The sequence below is a fragment of the Dunckerocampus dactyliophorus genome, chromosome 3, assembly GCF_027744805.1.
Source record: "Dunckerocampus dactyliophorus isolate RoL2022-P2 chromosome 3, RoL_Ddac_1.1, whole genome shotgun sequence".
NCBI lineage: Eukaryota > Metazoa > Chordata > Actinopteri > Syngnathiformes > Syngnathidae > Dunckerocampus > Dunckerocampus dactyliophorus.
Genome location: NC_072821.1, coordinates 20387381 through 20409707, shown reverse-complemented (window position 1 = coordinate 20409707; position 22327 = coordinate 20387381). Strand labels below are relative to the sequence as shown.

Below are 22327 nucleotides of genomic sequence, written 5' to 3'. Positions count from 1 at the left end.
TACTCAGACCTCTCTTTTTGGAATTTGCATATTTCCTCATACTTGGGTGAGTTTTTTTTGGTAGTCTTGCAGTCCAATGCATGTTAGGTTCAGAGACTCACAATTTCATGTTCATGTGATCTGTATTTCCATAGGTAGCAATTGTGTATCTGTAGATTACATGTATGAAAATTTAGAAGTGATTCCTAACAAAATTAACTAGAGCTGCAACAAATAATTGATTAAGCCTTTAAAATATGAATATTTTTTAATTTCCTTTGTCATCCCTGAAAGCAGACGTGCTATCTTTTATATTTTAGGCAAAACAAGAAATTGACACACATCCAACAGTGGTCGATATTTTGCCCTCTTCTCTGAGATAACCACTCACTGTTTGTTTGGGTTCATATTAATTTGGTCCGACTAGGAACTAACCAATTCTAACTAACCAATTCCTCGATTAATCGAAATAACAAGCTTCAGATTAATCGACAAAGAAAATAATCGTTAGATGCAGCCCTAAAATTAACATTGTAAAGACTAATTTAACAGTTTAATTGTATAACCATGAGCACCATTGATGATCTCCGATAAATACTGTTTCTGATTATCTTCCAAGGCAGATAACATTGCAGATTCCTGACAGCCTTTTCAGAATTTCAGTAAGTGCATGCTACTGAAAGAAAATACTGTATATATTTTTGTAAGGCATTATATCAACACTTTGACAAAGTATATGTAATTCATACTGTCTCACCCAAAGTATTCAATTGACTCCATATTTCTGACATGTCAGATAAAAATAAATAAAAAGGGATGTTGTTGCACAGCCTGTGAAAGATAAAAGGCTTTCTTTCAAATGTCATCATACTATGTCATCACCACTTTGTCTTCTTTAGTGTCCAGGACTGATGAATACTCAATGTATTGCACTGACGGACGCGTCAAACTAAAATAGAATGATTTAAGAGTTACCCAATGTGGCTGAAGTTATCCATCATGATGCCAATATAAAATATTGAGTTACAACCCCTCAATTGCCTTTTTAAAACCTGTCATGAAAACCTGTATCTTATGAAAAGGTGGTGAAAGAGTGAAAGGAATTCATCCATATATCCATCCAACCAATTTTTATACCTCTTGTCCGGTGGGTTACACCATGGACTGGTTGCCAGTTGGTCACATTCACACTCACATTCACACCTGCGGACAATTTATAGTCTCCAGCATACATGCAAACTCCCAGTGTTTCATTTATATTACATTGTTGCTTTGTAAGAAAATATGATTACAAATCTCTAATCAACTGCTGCATTTTTAATAAATGCGTTGTTTTGTACAGCAGCTGGTTTTTTTGTGGCTACAAGGAGTTTGCTTTGTTCTGGAGGAAAAATGTATTTGTGTTGAACTGTTGTGGTGATGTTGTTCCTCATTACAGTAGCTTGGTGTCTCTCTAAGGACTTATTAAGGATTAAGTACATCTGAGAGTGCCAGCATGTACCTACAGCATCCTCTGTGGTTCATTATCTATGCACAGCTTCTTCACCTATAGATCCCTTTTATATGCATGTAGCTAAGCAGCGCCGACCCTGCCCAAAGCGGTGCCCTAGACGAGATTTTATATGGCGGATTTCTTATAAAAGAAACTGAGTGGCATTGTTTTTTCTGCAAATAAATAAAAAAAAAGTATTAAATTCAATATAAATACTATTACCAATAATAGAAAGCATGTTAATAAGTGATTAAATAATAATAGTAATAAATTATAAATACAACAATCAACAACTTAAATAACCATACAGTTTGCACACAATAACTCTCGATATAATCTATATTAACACTATGCAATAATTATATCCAAAAACAATACAATAAACTATATAAATCTGTATACAACTGTCTGCAAAATTTTGTATAAAAATGGTGGGCGTGGGGAGACTTATTTGTTATTGTTTGTAGTCACATAAATTGGACATTTGAATCAATGTGTACTTTTCCAATGTAAAAGTTCATAGTAATAACTAGTTTTAATATACTGTAATTATATTGACGCATATTTGTTTCCCGATTTTTTTTGGGGGGTATGGAAGAACTGAATACATTTTGGGGCTGAGCCTGCTCGCCGTCTGTATGCAGGAATTTTTTAAAGGATTCTTTAACATTGCGAGACAGGACAATTTTCGTCATTTGTGCATATAACTCCACAAAACATGGTCAGGACACTTCACTTCTACAAAATCTCAAAGGCTGATCCGAAAAATGTAGGATTATTATTTCGGTGTGAATCAATATGGGAGGAACTATGGTGCTTGGCGGACGATTGCTCTCTCCGGGTGCTTGTCTAGCTTAGCCTGAAATTTTCAGCACTTGTATATTTCTGCATATTGAAAGTATTAAAAACATTATAACTTTCTTGTCCTTTTAAACCAACATAATGAATGAAGCACACTCATATGTATCATCTCTGCACACACAGATGCTCATTTGAAGTTTGAAACATTACAAGACATGCCCCAATAATCCAGGCTAAAACAATAGTAGTTACTATGGTCAAACTTTGAGAACATTTCTCATTAGCACTGACAACTAGATAAGTAAGCAGCCTACCCACCATTTATCCCGGTTCCCCACGCACGCAGTGCTGGGATTGGAACATACTATATAATGCACCCCTCTGGTTTCATTTTCAGGTTGGGACAAAAAGCACATGATAGCTGGTAAATGTGTTTTTATGTGGACATGCATTTCTTTTAAACTTCACTTGTGTGGATGGACGATTTTTTTTACATCAGAGTGGGGGAAATGTGCATTTTTTTAGAGTCCGTTCATTCTTGCATGAAATTTCTACTTTCCAATAGTCCGTGGATATACGACTATGGTTGTTTTGGTGTAGTTGTTAGTTTCAATGAAGTGATTGTTGATCGACCACCTCTTCGTCATTCTCTCAATGTCCGGGCAAAAGCGACATTATTTTATATCAACACAAAAACATCACAATCCGCGAGATGTGTAACCTGGAAGAGTTTGCAGATGTGGAATGGGCAGATTACGCATTTCCCAGCATGCTCTGGTGAAGTTAAAATGATCACTTTTGACTGTTTTATGCCTTTGTAAGGTGTTATTTTATACAGACAGGGTGTAATAGTAAAGTGCTGCCATTTTTAGTTGCGTACAGTTCAATTATTTTGACTTTTGGTCTGGATCAGGCACCTTTTTATTAAGAATGGTTGTGAATGTCATGCCATATACAATATTGTTTCCACTTTTAAAATTAAAATGCCAGAGGAGTAGTTTATACCGGAGAAGTCGCCGCTTAATTATGCAGATTGCTGTAAGCAGTTTGTTTGATAAGGTCTGTGAGGCGGGCCAACTCAATACTATTTTCCGAACAGTTCTGCAGGCCGGATGAAATTGCAGCACGGGCCGGATTTGTCCCCCTGGGCCTGAGTTTGACACATCTGATGTACAGTATCAGTGGGTTGTATGTGTAAGATTGGAGAAGAAGTTGGCTTGCATTGAGTAGTCTTCCTGTGGTGCTTAGTTTTTTTGTGTGATCCATAAAAATAAAAATGTACTAATACAAGAAAATACATCAATTGAAATACTATTGAGAACCTGATAATTACGTATTTATCTTCTGTACAAACTGCTGTATGAGTTGCTGGGACAAGCATTCTTGTGTTTGTTGTCATTCTACACAGATATTCAGGTCAGTAACCCTTTGTAGTTTGTTACAGTATCCCCCATCTGCTACATCAGTGAAAAACAGACGAGTTATGATCAAACACTCTGTTCTGCCATTTGAAAAAGTGACTCCCGTGGTAGTGATGAGTGTAAAAACAGTGCTTCCTGTGTTTGTCTCTTAGGTGAGCACCTGCATGTCTGTCCTCAGGGATACACCTGCTGCACGTCTGACATGGAAGACAAACTCAACCAGCAGAGCAAACTGGAGTTTGAGAAATTGGTGGAGGAGAGCAGCCACAACATGAGGGTGACATTTGTTTCCAGGCATAAAAAGTTTGATGGTAAGCAGGAGGAGTTCGTTTCATCTGTTGGATGCAATAGCCCAGATGCATCAGCATTAGTTTCCCAGACACTCTTAGCAAATGCATTCAGGCGAAGACTGTCAAATCTCATGTCAGACTTGTATATGCAGACTCCTGATGGAATGATTAATAATTACGATGACTGGTATTAATAAGATATGCGCAGACTGCTTAGTTTTAAGGGTTCTCCCTCTTTCATTAATGTTTTCTGTCCTCTTTGATACATTTGTAGACATGTGTTCCTTTTTAGACCTTGTGCGATGTGCTGGGTTGGGTGAATTATATAATTATGTAATTGCATTTTCTTTCTTTACCTCCACCCATTGCTGAAATATGACAGGCATAATCTGCTGTATTTTTGTTGGCTAATGGGCTCTTGATTTTACAAAACTTTAAAAGATTACAAGAGTCTATTTATAACAGAGGATAAAATGCTCTCTAAAGGGTCATTGCACGCCGAGTATAAAATGGCTATTTTTAAAATACCTTTCAACCACAGTATACAGTATCATTGGTGTGTTATCCTGCCTAAAATGTGAAGAATTGGTGCAAGGCAAGGCTCCAAGTGAGAAAGCAGTCAGTTCGACCTGGGGTTTTCCACACCTGAGAAAGGCTGGTCATCTAGTCTGATGAATTCAATTATTTTTCAAGGTATTTACTTAGCCTTCTGACTGTCACGCACATATGGGATATGGGCACACATCGTCAGCTTTGAAAAGTCACCATTCTTCACCAAGTGTTTGTTCTTAAAATGCCATATTAAATTAAAGCTTTTTAAATATAAAATATGCTCTATCCAAGGGGTTTCAAACTGAATCGCGCAGTGGGCCAAAGCCGACTTTTGGTGAAACAAGACTAATACCCCCATTTTTTAATTTTTTTATTTTATTTTTTACATTAGAGCGGGGGAAATGTGCATTTTTTTTTAAATATCCGTGTTCTTATCCATTCATTCGTGGTTGAAATTCCTACTTTCTGATAGTCTCAAGGTCCGTGAATGTGTCCTGACTGCTGATTGGATAAGGAAAAGGAAGGGGGAGCTGGATTGGGATATACAACTGTTTTTGTTTTGGCGTGGTCGTTCGTTTCAGTGAAGTGATTGTTAATCCAGCACCCCTTCGTCATTGTCCGGGCAAAAGCTACGATATTTTATATCAACACAAAAACATTACAATCCACGAGATGTTTAATCCAGAAATGTTTGCAGCTGTGGAATGGGTGGATTACACATTTCCCAGTATGCCTCCTTAAGGTGTTATTTTGTCCAGACAGGTTGTAATAGCTTTAAAGTGGTTTTGTTTTTGTTGCATACAGTTAAACTATTGTCACTTTGAGTACGAATCTGCCATCTTTAAGAACAATAACTGTGCAATTAGTGCACTATATGTTACCGTGGCCACTTGAGTTCAGCAGCACGACAGAAATAGTTGAGACTGACAGAATTACTTAATTCTGCAAATGAGTAAGCCCAACTTTAAATAATGTGGCGGGCCACATTAGGCCCACGGGTGTTCAGTTTGACACATGTGCTCTCTATTGTCATGTAGCTATCATGCACTGAAAAGCACAATGGATTTCGTCTTAAAACATGGAACTTCAAAATTTTAAATTCCTTGAAAATCTTTGAAATTCTTTGTGCTGATCCCAAAATTGTGCAATATGGGCAAATGACCCCAGTAACCAACAGACTAAGGCCATGTCCGTATGTAAATAATATGTACCGTAATTTCCAGTGTAAACGCTGCTACTTTTTTCTTAAACTTTGAATCCTGCAGCTTATACAGCGGTGCGGCTAATTTCTGATTTTTTTCGAAGCTCGTGACATCTCCTATACTTGAGCACTACCACTAATCATGTAAATTGTATGCTGCTCACCAGCCAGTGAGCAAACGGTAGCTCTTGCTTTGGCAGAAGCCAATCATAAGTTACATTGTAACCACGAGCTTGTCCACCTATTTGGAAATTGCAGGAGGTCATTACTCAATGAAACAGTCTGACTCATGATGTCAACTTAATAAGGAAGCTAAAATAATCACACAGCAACGAAGACTCAAAATAACACGCCGTGTTGGGCGCTGGACCACCAGTGGGAGGTCATGGGCTCTGGTGGCCGGTGCCTGACAGCCTTTGGCCAATGAACGTCTCCGTTTGCAGTGATGCATTGTGGGAAGAAGTTAAAATAACTTTTGTTTGTTATTTTAATGTAATAATTGATTTTTATTTTAATGTTATGTTATATTTATGTTATGTTATGTTATTTTGAGTCTTAGTGGCTGTGTGATTATTTTAGTTTCCTTTGTAAGTTGACACTGTGAGTCAGATTGGTTTATTGAGTAATGACCTCCTGTGATTTCCAGTGGGCTGACAAGCTTGTTGTGAGTTGTCATAAAGCTCATACTTGACTCCTGTCAAATAAAGAGCTACCGGACTTGGTCCTGAAGGACTCGTGCATGCTGCCACATCCCAATTTATGACATGTGCAGCCTATAGTGCGGCTTATATAAGGACAAATCTGATTTTCTCTCTCAATTTGGTGGGGGCGGCCGAAATATCTGTGTGTCTTATACACCTGAAATTACGGTAACTAATAATATGTATGTAAATAAAGAAATACAGCCACATTTTGTACACATAAATGTACATGTATATCACTATACTGGCAAATGAGACCAGTCAGCTGATTTTATTTCCATTCAATTAAATTCCTTGGGGTTATAATAGATGAAAAAATGATTGGAAATCTCATATTAAATATATACAACAAAAGGTGGCGAGAAATATCTCTATATTGAATAAAGCAAAATATCTTCTTGATCAAAAATCACTCCACACTCTGTACTGTTCCTTAGTATTTCCATATCTAACGTATTGTGTGGAGATATGGGGAAATAATTACAAAAGCAATCTTCACTCACTCACTGTACTGCAAAAAAGATCTGTGAGGATAATTCATAATGCCAAGTATAGAGAACATACAAACCCTTTATTTTTAAAATCACAGATATTAAAATTCGCAGATTTAGTACACTTTCAAACCGCTAGAATAATGTATAAAGTTAATAATAACTCGTTACCCAAAAATCTAATCAAGTATTTCTCAATCAGAGAGGAGAAATATGATCTTAGAGGAAAATTAAACCTAAAACATTTATATGCGAGAACAACGCTGAAAACCCACAGCATTTCCGTGTGTGGAATTAAATTATGGAACGGATTGAGTAAAGAACTCAAACAATGTACAGAGATGAGCAAATTCAAAAAACAATACAAGCAGTTGATGTTTGCTAAATACAAGGCAGAAGAGTCCTGATTGTTCTGTCAGGTTTGTTATTTTATTTTATTTATTTATTTATTTATTTTCTATTTTATTTTATTTTATTTTATTTTATTTTATTTTTTATTTATTTAATTAAATTTTATTTTTTATTTATTTATTTCTATTTATTTATTTATTTATTTTTTTATAATTTTCTTTGTTGTGTTTAAAAAAAAAAAAAAAAAAAAGGAAAGGGAAAAAAAAAAAAGCTTTGTTCTTATTTATTTATTTATTTATTTAGTATTGTCATCATTATTATCATTATTATGAATGTTCTCTCTTTTTTGGGGGGGAGGGTTATCTCACCGTTATCTATTATGTGTTATCCTGACTATCACTGAAAACATGACATGGAATCCAGGAAGTGAACTACATGTACTGTACTAGATGTAGAATGGATGGGGGGTAGGATTAAATAAGCTTTGCTTCTTCCTACTCCTTTTGGACATGTGGAACTGTCAAAAAATGATTCACGAGATGTATTCCATTGTAACCTTCATGTTCAAATAAACTAAACTAAACCAAACCAAACCAAACCAAACCAATACTTCTGATCAAAACCACAAAAACCAGTCATGTTTTTTATATGTACAGAAAATGTATTTAAAACACTGTTTAGTTGTAGATCTTTTGTGACCCCAGAAGTTGGAAAAAATATGTTTGAAAAAATATCTGTGTGGACATAGCCTACAATACACTACAACAATATATAAGTGTGGTTGTTCTGTTAAACTTGGTGTTCTCCAAAGGTGAAAAACATACTGTTTGTTTGAAACACAAAAAATACATTAACCAAAAACTAGTAGCATTAATAGCGTCTACATTTGCATTTTGAACACATGCCTGTAATACATATTGCAAGCATGCAACACTGCTGTTCAAAATCCTAAGACCTGTTGAAGAATAGCAAAAAAAAATACATTTTGCACTGTTGGATTTTAAGGAGGTTCTATGTAGAGCTTCAAAATGCAAAAAAGAAGAAATGGGAGTGAGACAAAAACATTTTGAGTAGGCAATTTATTGAAAACAACCGTTAAACTGAAATAGGCTGTTCATCAGCTAATCAAAAGTTTAGACCATAGCTAAAAAAAATTGAAATCCTCCTAAAATAGAAATGCAATTTTCAAAAAAGGAATTAGTACCTGCGCCATTCTTGTTAATCACCTCAAGAATTGGTTTGGGCATGCTTGATGCCAGTTTTTCCAAGAGGCTAGTGGGAATGTTGCTCCAGGTGGTGAAGATGGCTTCACGGAGGGCATCCACTGTCTGGAACTGATGCCAATTTTTTCCATCCCCAAATGTTCTCAGTTGGATTTAGATCAGGGGAACAAACAGGATTGTCCAAAAGAGTGACATTATTCCTCTGGAAGAAGTCAGTTTTCGGGCAAGCATTGTGAAGTGCAGTGTCCTGTTGAAAAACTTAGTCATTACCACAGAGACAAGGACCTTCAGTCATGAGGGATGCCGCCTGCAACATCTCCACATAGCCTGTTTGACACCCCTGCACAACCTGAAACTCCATTGTTCCATTGACGAAAAAGCACCCCAGATCATGATGGGGCCCCCTCCACTGTGCCGTGTGGAAAACATCTCAGGTAGGGATGAGCGAGTACACCACTATCTGTATCTGTATTTGTATCTGTTCACCCATCTACATTATCTGCATCTGTATCAGTACTCGGAGAGGGTGGGGCATAAAGAGGAAGTGGGCGTGATTTAGTCAGAAATGGGTGGGTCTTAAATTGGTACATTATTGGTATATTAAGTCTGAAATTGAAATGGATTGACCAGAAGTTGCTATATTTATTTATTAGTTTAGTTTATTATTCAGCTATATGTGTACTGTGTATGTGTGTAAGTGATCTGTAAGACTTTATTTAATTATTTTTTAAATGATCTGTGTAAAGTTGGTGATTCATGCAAACATCCAGTGATAGCAAACAGTGAAACAATCTGTCAGCCTTGTTCGCTGTAGTTTTCTCAAAAGCACCGTGTTCAGTACTACGAGCAAAGTTTTCCAACTGACTTTATATCACCGACCCAACACGAGCCATTCACAGGACTGTCTTGTCAAATGCACCGCGTATGTAACGAAACAAGTTTACCAAGTAACTATAGATACGAGCTGAGCTGAGGAAAACCTAAAAAGAACCTGTCCGGGGTGGAGGCACTGACCAAGCGATTTTCAACTCTGTCCTGTCAAATGCACCACGTACTCCTCTCTCTGGCTGTAGTGAGTCTGTCTAGGGAGGGGCGGTCACTGTGTGTGACTGGCCAATCACAGAGCGTGAAGAGTGAATACGTAAGTAGTTACACAATGAGGATTTTCCTACAACACGATTATGGATAATGAGCTGTACTCGTTTCATGTTCATACTCTGCAAATGCATTATTCGTCACAGAGTATCCGGCTCATCCCTAATCTCAAGTGGGATCTCCTTGTCATGCCAGTAACGTTGGAAGCCATCAGGGCAGTAACAATCTTCATTTGGCCCGAGGCTCATCCAGTGTCTAAACGGACAGCCAATCAGATCCTCCGGCTTTGGGTCGGTGACATTTTTTGGTCTGCCAACTGACTTTTCTGTTCTATAACCCTCGGGATCTTTTAAGAAATTACTGCGGCCAACCTCAGCAATATCACACTGCAAGAGGCCTTGCTTATGCAGCTCACCAATTTGACCACGTCCAAACAGAGAAAGCTTTTTTGCCTTTGCCATCAAGAGGTCATGATGGTGTGAATACCTTTTAAAGGCTGTGGTCTTAAGCTTGTGTTCAGTTGATGAACAGCCTATTTCACTTTAATGGTTGTTTGCAATAAATTGCTTACTCTTTCTTTTTTTGTCACACTTTATTCTTCTTGCATTTTGAAGCTCTACTCAGAACCCCCGTAAGATGCAACAGTGCAAAATGTAAATTCTTGCAATTTTTCATCTGGTCTTAAAGTTTTGATCAGAAGTGTATTACAATCAGTCATCATCACTTTACTCGTCATTGTTTAAAAAAAACAAAACAATAACTTTCTTTTTGTTCATTAGGTGTTTCTCCTTCAGGCTTGTAGGCTTTGATACATTATTGAAAAATTCCCAATGCCACAAATGACTGTTGCATAGCCAAATTAAAATGTCGTCTCTAGCGGAGAATTTCAGAGCACAGTGTGCTTGTACTTTTTACAGAACTTTTACAACTTTCCAGCTTTGCATTTGTTTGGCCTCAGTAAAAGTTTGGCATGAGGTGTTATAGCCCAGGTCTCACAGACTGAAAATGGATTTCAATAAACTCAGACTCAAAAAGTTAAGGGTTAGTTTGGTTAGTGGAAGACTGAGAGCTCAAGTGGAGAATCCTAAGGCTAGCAGTAGCAGTTCATTTCTATCTCTCAGGGTACAATCTATGCGAGCTCACAGGGCTATTCATTTAACTCTCAGGTCACAGACTGCAACCTTTCCAAAAAGAAAAATCCAGTGTCAAGGGTACAACACAGTGACAGGTCAGGACCTGCAGTACGAAAATAATAATGAAAACAAAATAACAAATAACAGGAGCTATATGCTGGGTGAGGCAGCAAAGTCTCAAGCCTAATCTCATCTGCAGACACTGTGTTAATGCATGCAGTGGGTGTGTGTCTGTTGCTGTCTCTCTTTGTGTCACCAATACAATGTTTTCAAAAGTGTTTATTATGTATCATGACTTGAACAGTCAATAATGAATGTTTGTGACATATTCTTGTAGATCTGACACAAAACCGAAAAGCACAAAGTGAGGCAAACAGTACTGTGCCGCACTGAAGGGGTCAGATGTGAACCCAACAGGTGCTTGTGGCTGCTCTTCTATGCAGAGGCTCTAGCGGCAGCTACAACAGCATCTGTGGAAAGGTCATTTTTTCTGCATTAAAAAAAAACTTGCAGTCTGAGTAGGATGAATTCAGGAAGCCATTCTTCCTCAGTGGTCATTTCAGGAGAGATGACAGATTTTAAAGCAGTTGCTGTTCTTCTCGTCTGTGTTAAATTGGTTAAAGTGTCATACATTCTAAGCTTTTTCAAACAATAAATATTTCACTTGAGGTCAAAATTGATATCATTATTATACAGTATACTTTTATTCGTACTGAATGAGTATGGATTGTGGAATTGCAAATTTAGAGCATATGGTGGGCACAGCACAACTGTGCTTTATTTTGTTATAGCCAAAAACTAATTAGCTACTCTTTGGTCCATACATTTGCAAATCTGACTGATGGAGTCAATTCCTCCTGTCACCGCACATCAATGGCACAAAGTTAGCGTCTTTTCGGATACCAGTGACCAGTGATAATCCACTGCTACAAATGGTACACTGGTGTACTTTTTCCGATTATAAAGGCCCAAATTAACTGCTAGAAATTATAGATATAATGGAACCCACTTATCTCAATGCCCTTTGACTGTCTGACTGATGTTGACAAAGGCTGTTGACATAGCTGAAATCAAAACTGAAACTAACCATTCCTTGCATATTTACTTGTGACTTTGGCCAGAGACATAAGGAGAATTGGTTTGGTTTGGTTTGGTTTAATTTTATTCGAACATGCATGCAGGTTACAAGGAATACATCTCGTAAATCATTTCACAGTTCCACATGTCCAAAAGGAGTAGGAAGAAGCAAAGCTTATTTAATCCTACCCTCCACCCGTTCCACATCTTGTGCAGTACATATTATTCACTTCCCGCATTCCATGTAATATTATTCCATATAATAATCAGTGTTATAATAAATAAATAATAACAAATAAACACAATGAAGACAGAACAATAAATATAATAATCAAGACTCTTCTGCCTTATATTTAGCAAACATCAACTGCTTTTGTTTTTCAATTTGCTTATCTTGGGACATTGTTGAGTTTCTTGCTCAATCCGTTTCATAATTTCATTCCGCATACTGTAATGCTGTGGGTTTTCAGCGTTGTTATTGCATGTAAGTGTTTTAGGTTTAATTTTCCTCTAAGAATTGGCCTTAGTAAAGGATTTTTTAACCTACAGCTGTTTGCTGACATAGATTTTCTCCATTGGTGCAGATTTTTATTCTGAATCTTCTGTTTTAATATTTTTTTAGTAACAGGAGTGTTGTGTATGGTACTGAGTTGTGATTCAGGGGTTTGGACTATAGGAGTTAGTGGCATTTGTTTGATAGTTACGAGCCAGCCCAAAGCACTTGCATGAATTTTGTTCCTGCAGTGGTACGCAATTTTGTGTGCCAGAGGCGTGTCAACGAGTAAATTTGGTATAAAGAGGTGTGAAGTATGTGTAAACTGTGGCCGAGGCTGCATGCCAGTGCGCAAAGAAAATTTTGAAATGTTTTGAAATTTCTGGTACGCATAATCTTCATGAAATCGTCGAGAACGAAACGCAACTGATGTGCAAATGCAAGCGGTGCTTATCAAAATGTGGCTCATTCACATGAATGGGTTGATCTTTCTACCGCCTCTTAGAAAAAATTGGCAGGAATTTAAAAAAAATGTCTGTTGCCTCTAGAATATTCTTTGTGAAGTTCGGTTCATACCTGCTTATCATGCCCCAAGTGATGTCTTCTAGTCAGCAATTCCCCCTCCCACACTGTTCGTGGTTTCCTGTTTTTGCAGTTAGGGTTACACCTTTTTCCTGTTCTTTCTGCAGTTGTGAGATAATACAGACATACCTTTTCTTTTCCGTAATGAGAGCTTATTCTCTGGAGTTCTTGTAGGTAAGTCCCTTGCAAATAGATGAAATGATGAAGTTAGGCGTGATACCTGCTATAGTGTGGCATCAAAGTGGGACCAAATAATGCCACGACTGCTTCACGGACACGGGAAGTAGTGGTGACAATGCCTACCGATGCCGGAACAATGCACATCACTCGTACTATGTTGTATACGAGAAATATGTGGGACCGCAGAATTTCGTGCCAATCCACACTATATTTGTTCAAAAATTACGTGCAAAGTGCGTAACGTATGCGTAAACAGAACGCAGACAGTGCACAAACTAGTCTTGACGCTCTTTACACGTACCATCTAAATGACACATTGCCACGGCGAATGGCAGGACAATGCTGGGGCAAAATGCGTGCAAGTGTCAAGACCCTCTGTGTTAATTTCATTGTACTGTATATCTAAAATGACAATAAAGCTTTCATACATGTGCAACTCTTTCTTGCCGTGGCTAGCAAAATAAAAATAAATAAATAAATGGGTGTAGAATCCAGGTTCATTCTGCTATGCTTTTATTTTGAAGCTTATGTGTGCATGGCTTAATGCTTTGTAACTACACAGTAGTTGTGTTGCTTTGCAAGAATGAGGACGGTAAACAATGTTAAAAGCGCCTGTCAGAAGAAGAATACATTATACAGGAAATGTATCATTCAACAAACTTGAAGCAGAAAAAATATATAAGACATAAAAATAAGTTGACAACAATCTTGAGAGTGTGCAAGAGGGAATATTATAGTAATTTACTTGATAAGAATAAAAATAACATCAGATCAACTTGGGGCACCTTAAACAGTATTAAAAGGAACAGCACTAAGAAAGCAGATTACTCTCACTATTTTATGGTTGGAAACACGAATAAGGATGATAGGAATGAGGTGGTTGGAATTTTTAACAACTATTTAGTAAATATTGGACCAAAACTGGAAGAAGAAATTCCAAAACTCTCGACAATGGACGAATGGAATGAAACCATAGATAGGAATCTTAATTCTATGTTTCTCACTGGTTTAACTAAAAAGGAAATCACTGACATTGTCAAAAATTTTAAAGCAAACACATCTACTGATTGTAATGGAATTGAAATGGAAACAATCCACCTAGTGGATTGGCCCACATAAATTCCTGGCTGCTCAGTCATGACTGTTTCGTCATCATTGAACAGTCCATTGTAGTGTGGAGGGAGGGGGGCAGATAATATGAATTTAGCTTTCAGATGGCTTTCCTTTTTGTTCTGTTATTTGTTTGTTTAGAATGCTAACATAATTATTCATGAATATAGTTGGGGGTGCTGTTGGCTGTGGTTGCCCTGGTCCGTGCTGGTTGGTGGCCCCCTACTGGTTGGTGGCCTGAGGCAATTGCTTACTTTGCCTTAATGGTCGGTCCGTCCCTGACTATTATTAGTAGTAGGGGTGTCATGAAACACTCAGTTCAAGAGACAAAACGATACACGAGACTTGGCTACAAGGAACAGACTAGACGTAAAGTTAAAAGTACAATTAAAAAATATTAAACATATATGACATTACATTTCAATCTACAAATATAATTATTACTACGTTACACTATTCTGCACTCTGTGTATATGGTACTGGCCCCGCCTCCGCCCACCAAGACAAAGAGACTGTATGACTGACATAAGGGCTCACTCCGTTCATGCCGTTGTTCTATGGGTGTTGAAACCAGTGCACAGATTGAACTCTCTTCCTGCCAAAACAGGAAACAGCAGAACAGAATGAAAGCACAAAATGTGAACTAATTGTAAGCACAGCAATAAACACACAAAAGCAGGGGTAGGCAAACTACGGCCTGGGGGCCACATCCGGCCCACCAAGCATTTGAATCCGGCACGCCAGTTGCTTCCAAAGTATTTAATTTAAACGTTTAACACACAAGCTGGCAACATGACTTGCAAGTAGTCAGACTCAGTCAATCCACGTGGACTGTTGGAATAAACTTAAACTAGTGTGCATATATCAATATAGTCTGGGCCCCCCCGGCCAATTTTGTTAACTCAATGCGGCCCGCGAGTCAAAAAGTTTGCCCAGCCCTGCACAAGAGGGTGCAACTAAGATGCACTAATGATTTTGCTGAGTGTGTTTTATGAAGACTGGCAGTACTGCTATTTGCTGCATTTACTATGCTATTCTGGGTCTAATGGTTTCTTGTAGTCTAGACAGCTAATAGGTTCTGTATTAGCTGTATTATAATATGATTGCTGCCCTTGTTTTGTTGCTTGAACTTTCTGTTCTATGAAAGGTCAAAACTGTACAGATTGTTGACAGCAGGGGCAGTTGTATCCAATTATCACCTGAGTTGACGGTTTTAAGCAGAAAAACGTCTGTGCAATGTATGCAGTACATTTTCTGTCAAAATTGTAAAAGAGTACACTTGTGAAAGAGCAATGCTTTTGGACCTCCTCTTTAAAAAGAAGTTTGTGTACACATAATGTCACCAAAGAGCGTCAGTGTTACACTGGATTCGATACATGGATTGCTTGTTGAATCCTGTTGTCAAATGAACGTTTGAAACTTTTTTATATCTCAACTCACCTCAGTTTGGAGTGGGCAGGCGACCACAGTATTGCTTCAGCAGCTGCAGGAAACGGAAAATCAAGCCTCATTGAATACATCAGTCAAAATAAGACCTGCTTACAAATGACAGTGGATGAAAAGGATGGTTTCCTGTGTTTTTTGTGTAGAGTTGGGGCTGTTGTCCACAGTAAGGTGCTAATTGTATTTCAATTCAAGATTGAAGGTGACTAGAAAATGTACCACTGCAGCAAAGTGGAGACTGGTATAGTCTCCACAACTAGGGTAAAAAAGGTGAAACTAATGTTAGAATGTGTTTTTATTTTGTATAATTAATAGTTGTGTATCCTCAAATGGTACATTCAGGTGGTGATGCAGAATTTGCTTGACTAATGAGAGACCATCAGTGGTCTCCCATATGGTATTGCCATGGTACACTTGGAACCCTCACAGAAGTGAAATTATTGATTATCATTCCCGATAAAATTTCCCCAAAACTATGTAAAAGCTCCATTTGCCAAACTAATTGCTGTAATATAACTGGTATGATGCAATAAATGTACAAGGTGAGTTTGACGCCACAACACTTCATCCATCCATCCATCTTCTATGCCGCTTATCCTCACTAGGGTAGGGTATGCTGGAGCCTATCCCAGCTGACTTCGGGCGAGAGGCAGGGTACACCCTGTACTGGTCGCCAGCCAATCGCAGGGCACATATGGACAAACAACCATTCCCACTCACAATCATACCTGTGGACATAGTAAAAAATATAGTAAAAAATGTTTTGTGTGTTTGTGAGGTTTTGGCATGATTTTAACTCCATAGACCAGGTACAGGACAAAGTAGGGGAGAACAGGGTTGGTCGTCGCACAGGTTGGTTTTTACACTCATTATTCTCGCCAGCAGAGGGCGCTGTCGCTGAAATTATAGGAGGAAAATTTATGAAATTGGGATCACAGCTCACTTACATAATCATCTCTGGAGTAAGACATCTGAATTTGACGTGAGAGGGCTTTTTGTGTTTTTCAAGTCAAATTGTAAATATTTAGCTCCCAAGTATTTGTCTAGGCCTGAGGTCCTTTATCGCTGGGCCACAGCCTGGGACTGGTCCGTGGGCGGGGCCAAACTGGGTCACGGAAAAGCAATGATGAAGCAATGATTTTTTTTTAAAAAGACGCTTAAAAAAATACTTTTGTAAATAACTACGTCCAATTTAATGCATATGCATTTGAGTGATTTTGGTGATTATTTTATTCGGAAAAAAATATATTTATCGTATATTTATTTTACTCTGACATCACAACGGGGTCAAAGTTTGGTGCCCGTGATCATGTCACTCATGTTTGTTGCTTCCATGCTAATGAGCCAAACTACTTTTGTGTTCGTTGTGTGCGAAGAGGAGTTGGTTGTTAGATATTCGCATTATAATGAAAAAGAGAAAAACTACCCAGAGTTTTCCACAATAACACTGAAGATATCATTGGCATTCACATCCAATCAGGGAAAAACACCCACACACATCAAACCACACCTTATTGTACCGGTGGTGAGTTTTGTGGTTTTGCCATTTTGTTTTATACGTCAATAAATCCGCCTGTGATGCCCAACACAATAAGTATATCCTGTGCAGTAGGAAAAGTGGCATAAGTTTGTAACAATACACGCTGACCTGTTTTTCCACTGCAGGTTTGATGTGGCCGGTGCTTTACTGTTCTGTCTTCTCAAAGGAGACAGAGGCAAGAGATTAGTGTATGAGCCTGGCTGGCTGAAGTCAGGGCTGAGCAGCAGCTTTGGTTGAATGAATTCTTTGATCGTGCCCCAGTAGTGATTCGCTGCTCAACGTTGAGAGCTGCTGTACCCCTCTTTCACGTCAACAATCCCTTATTCACACCCGACTTAAACTAAAGCTGACTCGAACACAACACCCAGTGCTGGCTAATCTGTGGTCTCCACAAACCCACAGCTTCTAAGAGGACTGTTTATGCCTGTGAAGAAATGTGGCAAAAACAAGACAACAGTTATCCCATTTTACTGCATTGTGTTACATTTGGCACAGTGATGTGTCTCAGTTAGTGCTAAAACTTTCTCGCAAATTTTGGTCAATCATTGTCATTCAAGTTAGATACCACTTTTTAACATTTGTGCCATAAAATGCAGCCTTTTGATTCAGAAAGTATGAATGGATTTGTCACATTAAAAAAAAAAAAAAAAAAAAAGTGTTTTTAGCTTTTCAATGGCCGCAAGTGAGACTTACTTTTGGTAACTGTTCGAGGTAAGTTAAATACACTAAGCCAGTGATATCCAAAGTGCGGCCCAGGGACCATTTGCTGCCTGGGGCTGTTTTATTATTGGCACGTGGCACGTCAAAAAATAATTGAACAAGAAAACAAAAAATGTACTTTGTCATGTTTTTGCTCAGTGTCTTTCTTATGGTGGAGTCATGAACACTTACCTTAACTGAGGCAAGTGAGGCCTGCAGTTCTTTGGATGTTGTTGTGGGGTATTTTGTGAATTCTTGGATGAGTCGTTGCTGCGCTCTTGGGGAAATTTTGGTTGGCCGGCCACATCTGGGAAAGTTCATGATTGTTCCATGTTTTTGCCATTTGTGGATAATGGCTCTCACTGTGGTTCTCTGGAGTCCCAAAGCTTTAGAAAGGGCTAAATAACCTTTTCCAGACTGATATACTGTATCTCAATGAATCTCAGTTAGTTAAGTTATTTTTTAACGGGGGGCCATGTAGGTTTTTTTTCTCCCTTTTTAATAATAAAATGTTTCATTTAAAAACTGCATTTTGTGTTAAATTTGTTTGACAGTCTGAAACATTGTTTTTTAGTAATTGCTAATAAATTACTTATGGTTCAACAAAAGGAAAATTGTATTGCAACTTTAATTTTCTCCCAAAAACACTGCAACTTCCATGACAGTTTTGGAAAAAGCTCCTGCAAAATTAGCCATTTAAGGCCACAACAATCTCAAGAGAGGCCTGTGAAACCCTTGAGGGACTTGGAAGTGAAATAGCTGTCCTGCAGCAGCACACCACTGTCAACGTCTGTGACTTGATCAGTTATAGCTACAATAATTTCTATAATCATAATGTTTATATTTCAGTAGTAACCAGTACTAATCATTCTTAACAGCTAATTAAGATATAACATAAATATAACATGATTTCTATTTCACACAGATCAACACAGATGCCAAAGTGAGAATTGCATCATATTACTAATAATCACTTGCACACTCACATGTGTTTTAAATCACTGACACTACGATCATGTGCAACCCCCACACATCAGTGACCATTCTACTGTAGCAACTTACTGGAAGCACGTTGTTTACTCAATGACACATGGGCCTGTTCTTGACTCACAGGACCACATAACTGTCACCAGTGGCTGAGGACTCTTGCTGACATTTCATTAAAGTGGATGATATCACAAATACTGTCACGCCCTGTGTGACTTGTTGGATCATGTTTTGTATTTCCTTGGTCTAGGCGCTTATGTTGTTAAACTTCCCATTTGGTTCCGTGTTGTTTTCTGCTGCTTTTACTTTCCTCATTAAACACACCTGCCGCTAATTTAAGTTTCCCTTTATTTAGTTCAGGCAGTGGCGTCATTCTTTGTTGGAGCGTTGCATGCTGTTGCATGTACTGTATGTGAAATGTCTTGTGCTTTCTGTGTGTGTTTTTGCCTGTTCTTGGAATAAATTCCTTTTTTTTGCTGTGCGTTTCAGTAATAATAAAATTATTTTATTTTTACTTTTATTACTGGGTTCCCGTCTCTGCATCCTGGGGTCATCGCCACAACAGTATGTGACAAATGCAGGAGTTCTCATTAAAAGTATAAGGTCCAGTTCAGGACTTTGTTTTTTTTTTTTCAAGACAAAGTGAGACGTTGGTAAATTACAGTTCCATTACAATTTAGGAAGGACAGTTGTACTGTAAAAGTATGACAGCATACTGCATATGAATGGCCGTAAATATACTCTGTTGGAATCTAATAAACCTATTAGTTGTCCCTTGTTCATTGCAGTTAATTGGTTTCAGACCCAACAGCAATAAGTGAATTTCTGCGAAATAGCACCCATATGGTCACCTTTAGACTTGTATTACCATACACCCACATTCCCACATACCATATAAATAAGATAGACTTATACATTCTCATGGACAGCATAATTTCCTGACGTGGATATTGTTTCAATGTAACCTTACTGACACCTAGTGACCAGTGTAGAATGCTGCAGCTGTTTGTGGTTAAGGAGAGACTCACGATTCACTTCAATCGCTTTAACAAGCAAGGAACACATATGCAGTGAACTTGTCACACAGGAGCTGCTGTCGGCCACTTTCTACACTGCTAACCTGCTGCTAGCACTCAGCTACCAACTCTAACTTGCTGACGTGACACACGTCCCTTCCCAGGCCCCGGCCGGATCTTATAGGTGCACACAAGTCACAGATACTTTATTACACTTGATATCACGTCTTCTGTATTTCTATTTGTATTTTTGTACATTTACCGATTTTTATGCTTGAAATTACGTAATTTAGGCCAAGAATACAGACAATTTGCTTAAATATGCATTTTTTTTTTTTTACAATAATACTCTCAAAAATAGTGATCATTTATTAATTAATTGTTTTTTGAGAAACTGCAATAGAGTGAGGGAGCGATGTTCAAGCCGCCATGTAGCGAGGAACGACTGTACCATGTGAGAGTAGAGTGGAAGGTGTCCATTACCAAGCTAATTTACTGTCTATTAAAATGCACCTACCACAGGTGTGAGATGTGGACATGATGATAATCAGAGGCTCCGATGCTGTCATGACAACACCTTCTGCTCAGTGGATCTAATCCTTATGTGGCATTTTGTGTTTTTAATCTAAAAACTGTGTTTGGTTATGCTAATTAAAGGGGATTAACTCTCCTTTCAGACTTCTTTGAGAAGGCCCTGAAACAGCAGAGCCTCTTGTGATAGATCACTCTACATAACCTTTACCTAACGTATGTACTCCAGTCTAGTCTGTCTAATGATACATTTCATCCACATGAGTTGTCAACTCACCAACTGCTACTAGCAAAACGATCACAGCCGTCACATCCAAATTTGTTCCTGCTGACTTCATAAGATGGATGCTTTCAATTAGACCTACAAGGCAAACAGGTTTATTCAGACGGAATGATCGCATACAATGGATGGTGTGTCCCTTCTTTCATCGTGCAATCTCTTTGCTTGGCCATTTTAGAGCTCTGCTTGCTTCGAAGAGAGACTGTGATATTGTTGCCTGAATGCTAATAGTTTTTGTTGAGCAATGTCACTGTTTTTTTACAGTAATTTATTTCTGTAAATTTGGATGAACATTTTATTTTTTTTTCAACTGGCTCACCTGTCATTTCACCAAGCAGCTGTGACAATACGTATCGAAAGGTGAGAAGAGGTAAATTAGAGAGTAATTTGATACCCACATGCTAATTTAATGTTAGTTATTGTAAAGTCAGCTCTGAATTCTTTATGTGTGCATGTCTAAAATCATTGGTAAGAGGGGTTCTTAATTCCCCAGAAATTGCCATCTTACAAAGTCTTTGCTCTTTACATTTATTATTCATGCTTAATGTTCATTGAAGTACTTACCAAGTCAAATTTAGAAAATGCCAACAATTCATCGCTGAACATCAAATGGTTACATCAGTCTCAAAGGTCCTCATTATGCTACTTCCATAGTTTAGCTCTGAAGCTATGAACTGGAATTCTAATTACCCATTTTGTCGTAATAGACTAAGCAAATGATTTGTTGACATTTGGATAGGTCGTTCTGAATGTTTACATTTATTCTTAACTTTGGTTTCTTCAGATATGAATTGTTACACGTACCGAACTAACAATGATCTACACTATGTCAAAGTTTTTGGACTAATTACCAAGTACCATAACAATCTGTGCATAGTATTGCTAGTATCCATAATTTATGAAATGAATACATTGATTCACGATACGTGAGGCACAGTACAGAAATTTGCGTCATTGGGCAATATGCAATAAAGTCGTCTCTTGCTACATCACAGTTCGAATATTGTGCCCTCAAGCTATCGCATTTTTTCAAAAATTTATTAATATATGTTCTGTCACTCGCTGCTGTGACACTGGTTGTATGGTTTTGTTATTTTCTTACCGTTACTGATTTTGTTGTGCCTTTTTACTTATTCTTCTTTGCCCTGCACCTAGACCCTGGCCACTCCTGTTTTGTGCTGCAGCTGCTCTTCATTTACCTTACCCATTTAAACTTACCTGTTGCTTCTGGAGGGAACTCTGCTATTCCTTATGGTCAAGACGCCAAGCCACGCTTCCTGCTATTTCCCTCCTGGTTGACTAGTTAGCAGTTTTGCGACATGTCCCGTAGCTCCGTCAAGCCTGTTATAGTTTTTTCGTCTGTTTATCCATTTGGTCGCTGTGCCCTTTTGTTTGTCTACAGGCACCGTTGTTTTTTGTTCCCACACACCTGTGCAGCAGAGACTATTGAAAGCCTGTTCCGCACCTACTTTTGTCCTCCGCATCCAGATTTCCACGTCACATGTTCACTGTTTTGTGGTTAAATACAGCCAATTAATGGCCTGAAATATGCACATATATAAACATATACATATATATAAGAAAATTGTACATATTCTTGGCCCACATTAAGCAATCGTAAAATCATAAAAATAGCTTAATGAACAAATACAAATATAG

The 22327-nt window shown here is 38.0% G+C and overlaps 1 protein-coding gene across 2 annotated transcripts in view; it reads left to right on the top strand.

The window, feature by feature from the left end:
- Positions 1-22327, top strand: part of gpc6a (glypican 6a) — a 166389-nt gene that overhangs the window by 31002 nt on the left and 113060 nt on the right. The window contains exon 2 of one of the 2 annotated variants that reach the window (XM_054769774.1): positions 3846-4004. The exons of the other annotated variant lie outside the window; for it this stretch is intronic. Within the exon in view, the coding sequence (XP_054625749.1) occupies positions 3846-4004 (159 nt within the window). The remainder of the gene's footprint in view (positions 1-3845; positions 4005-22327) is intronic. 2 annotated transcript variants of the gene reach the window in all.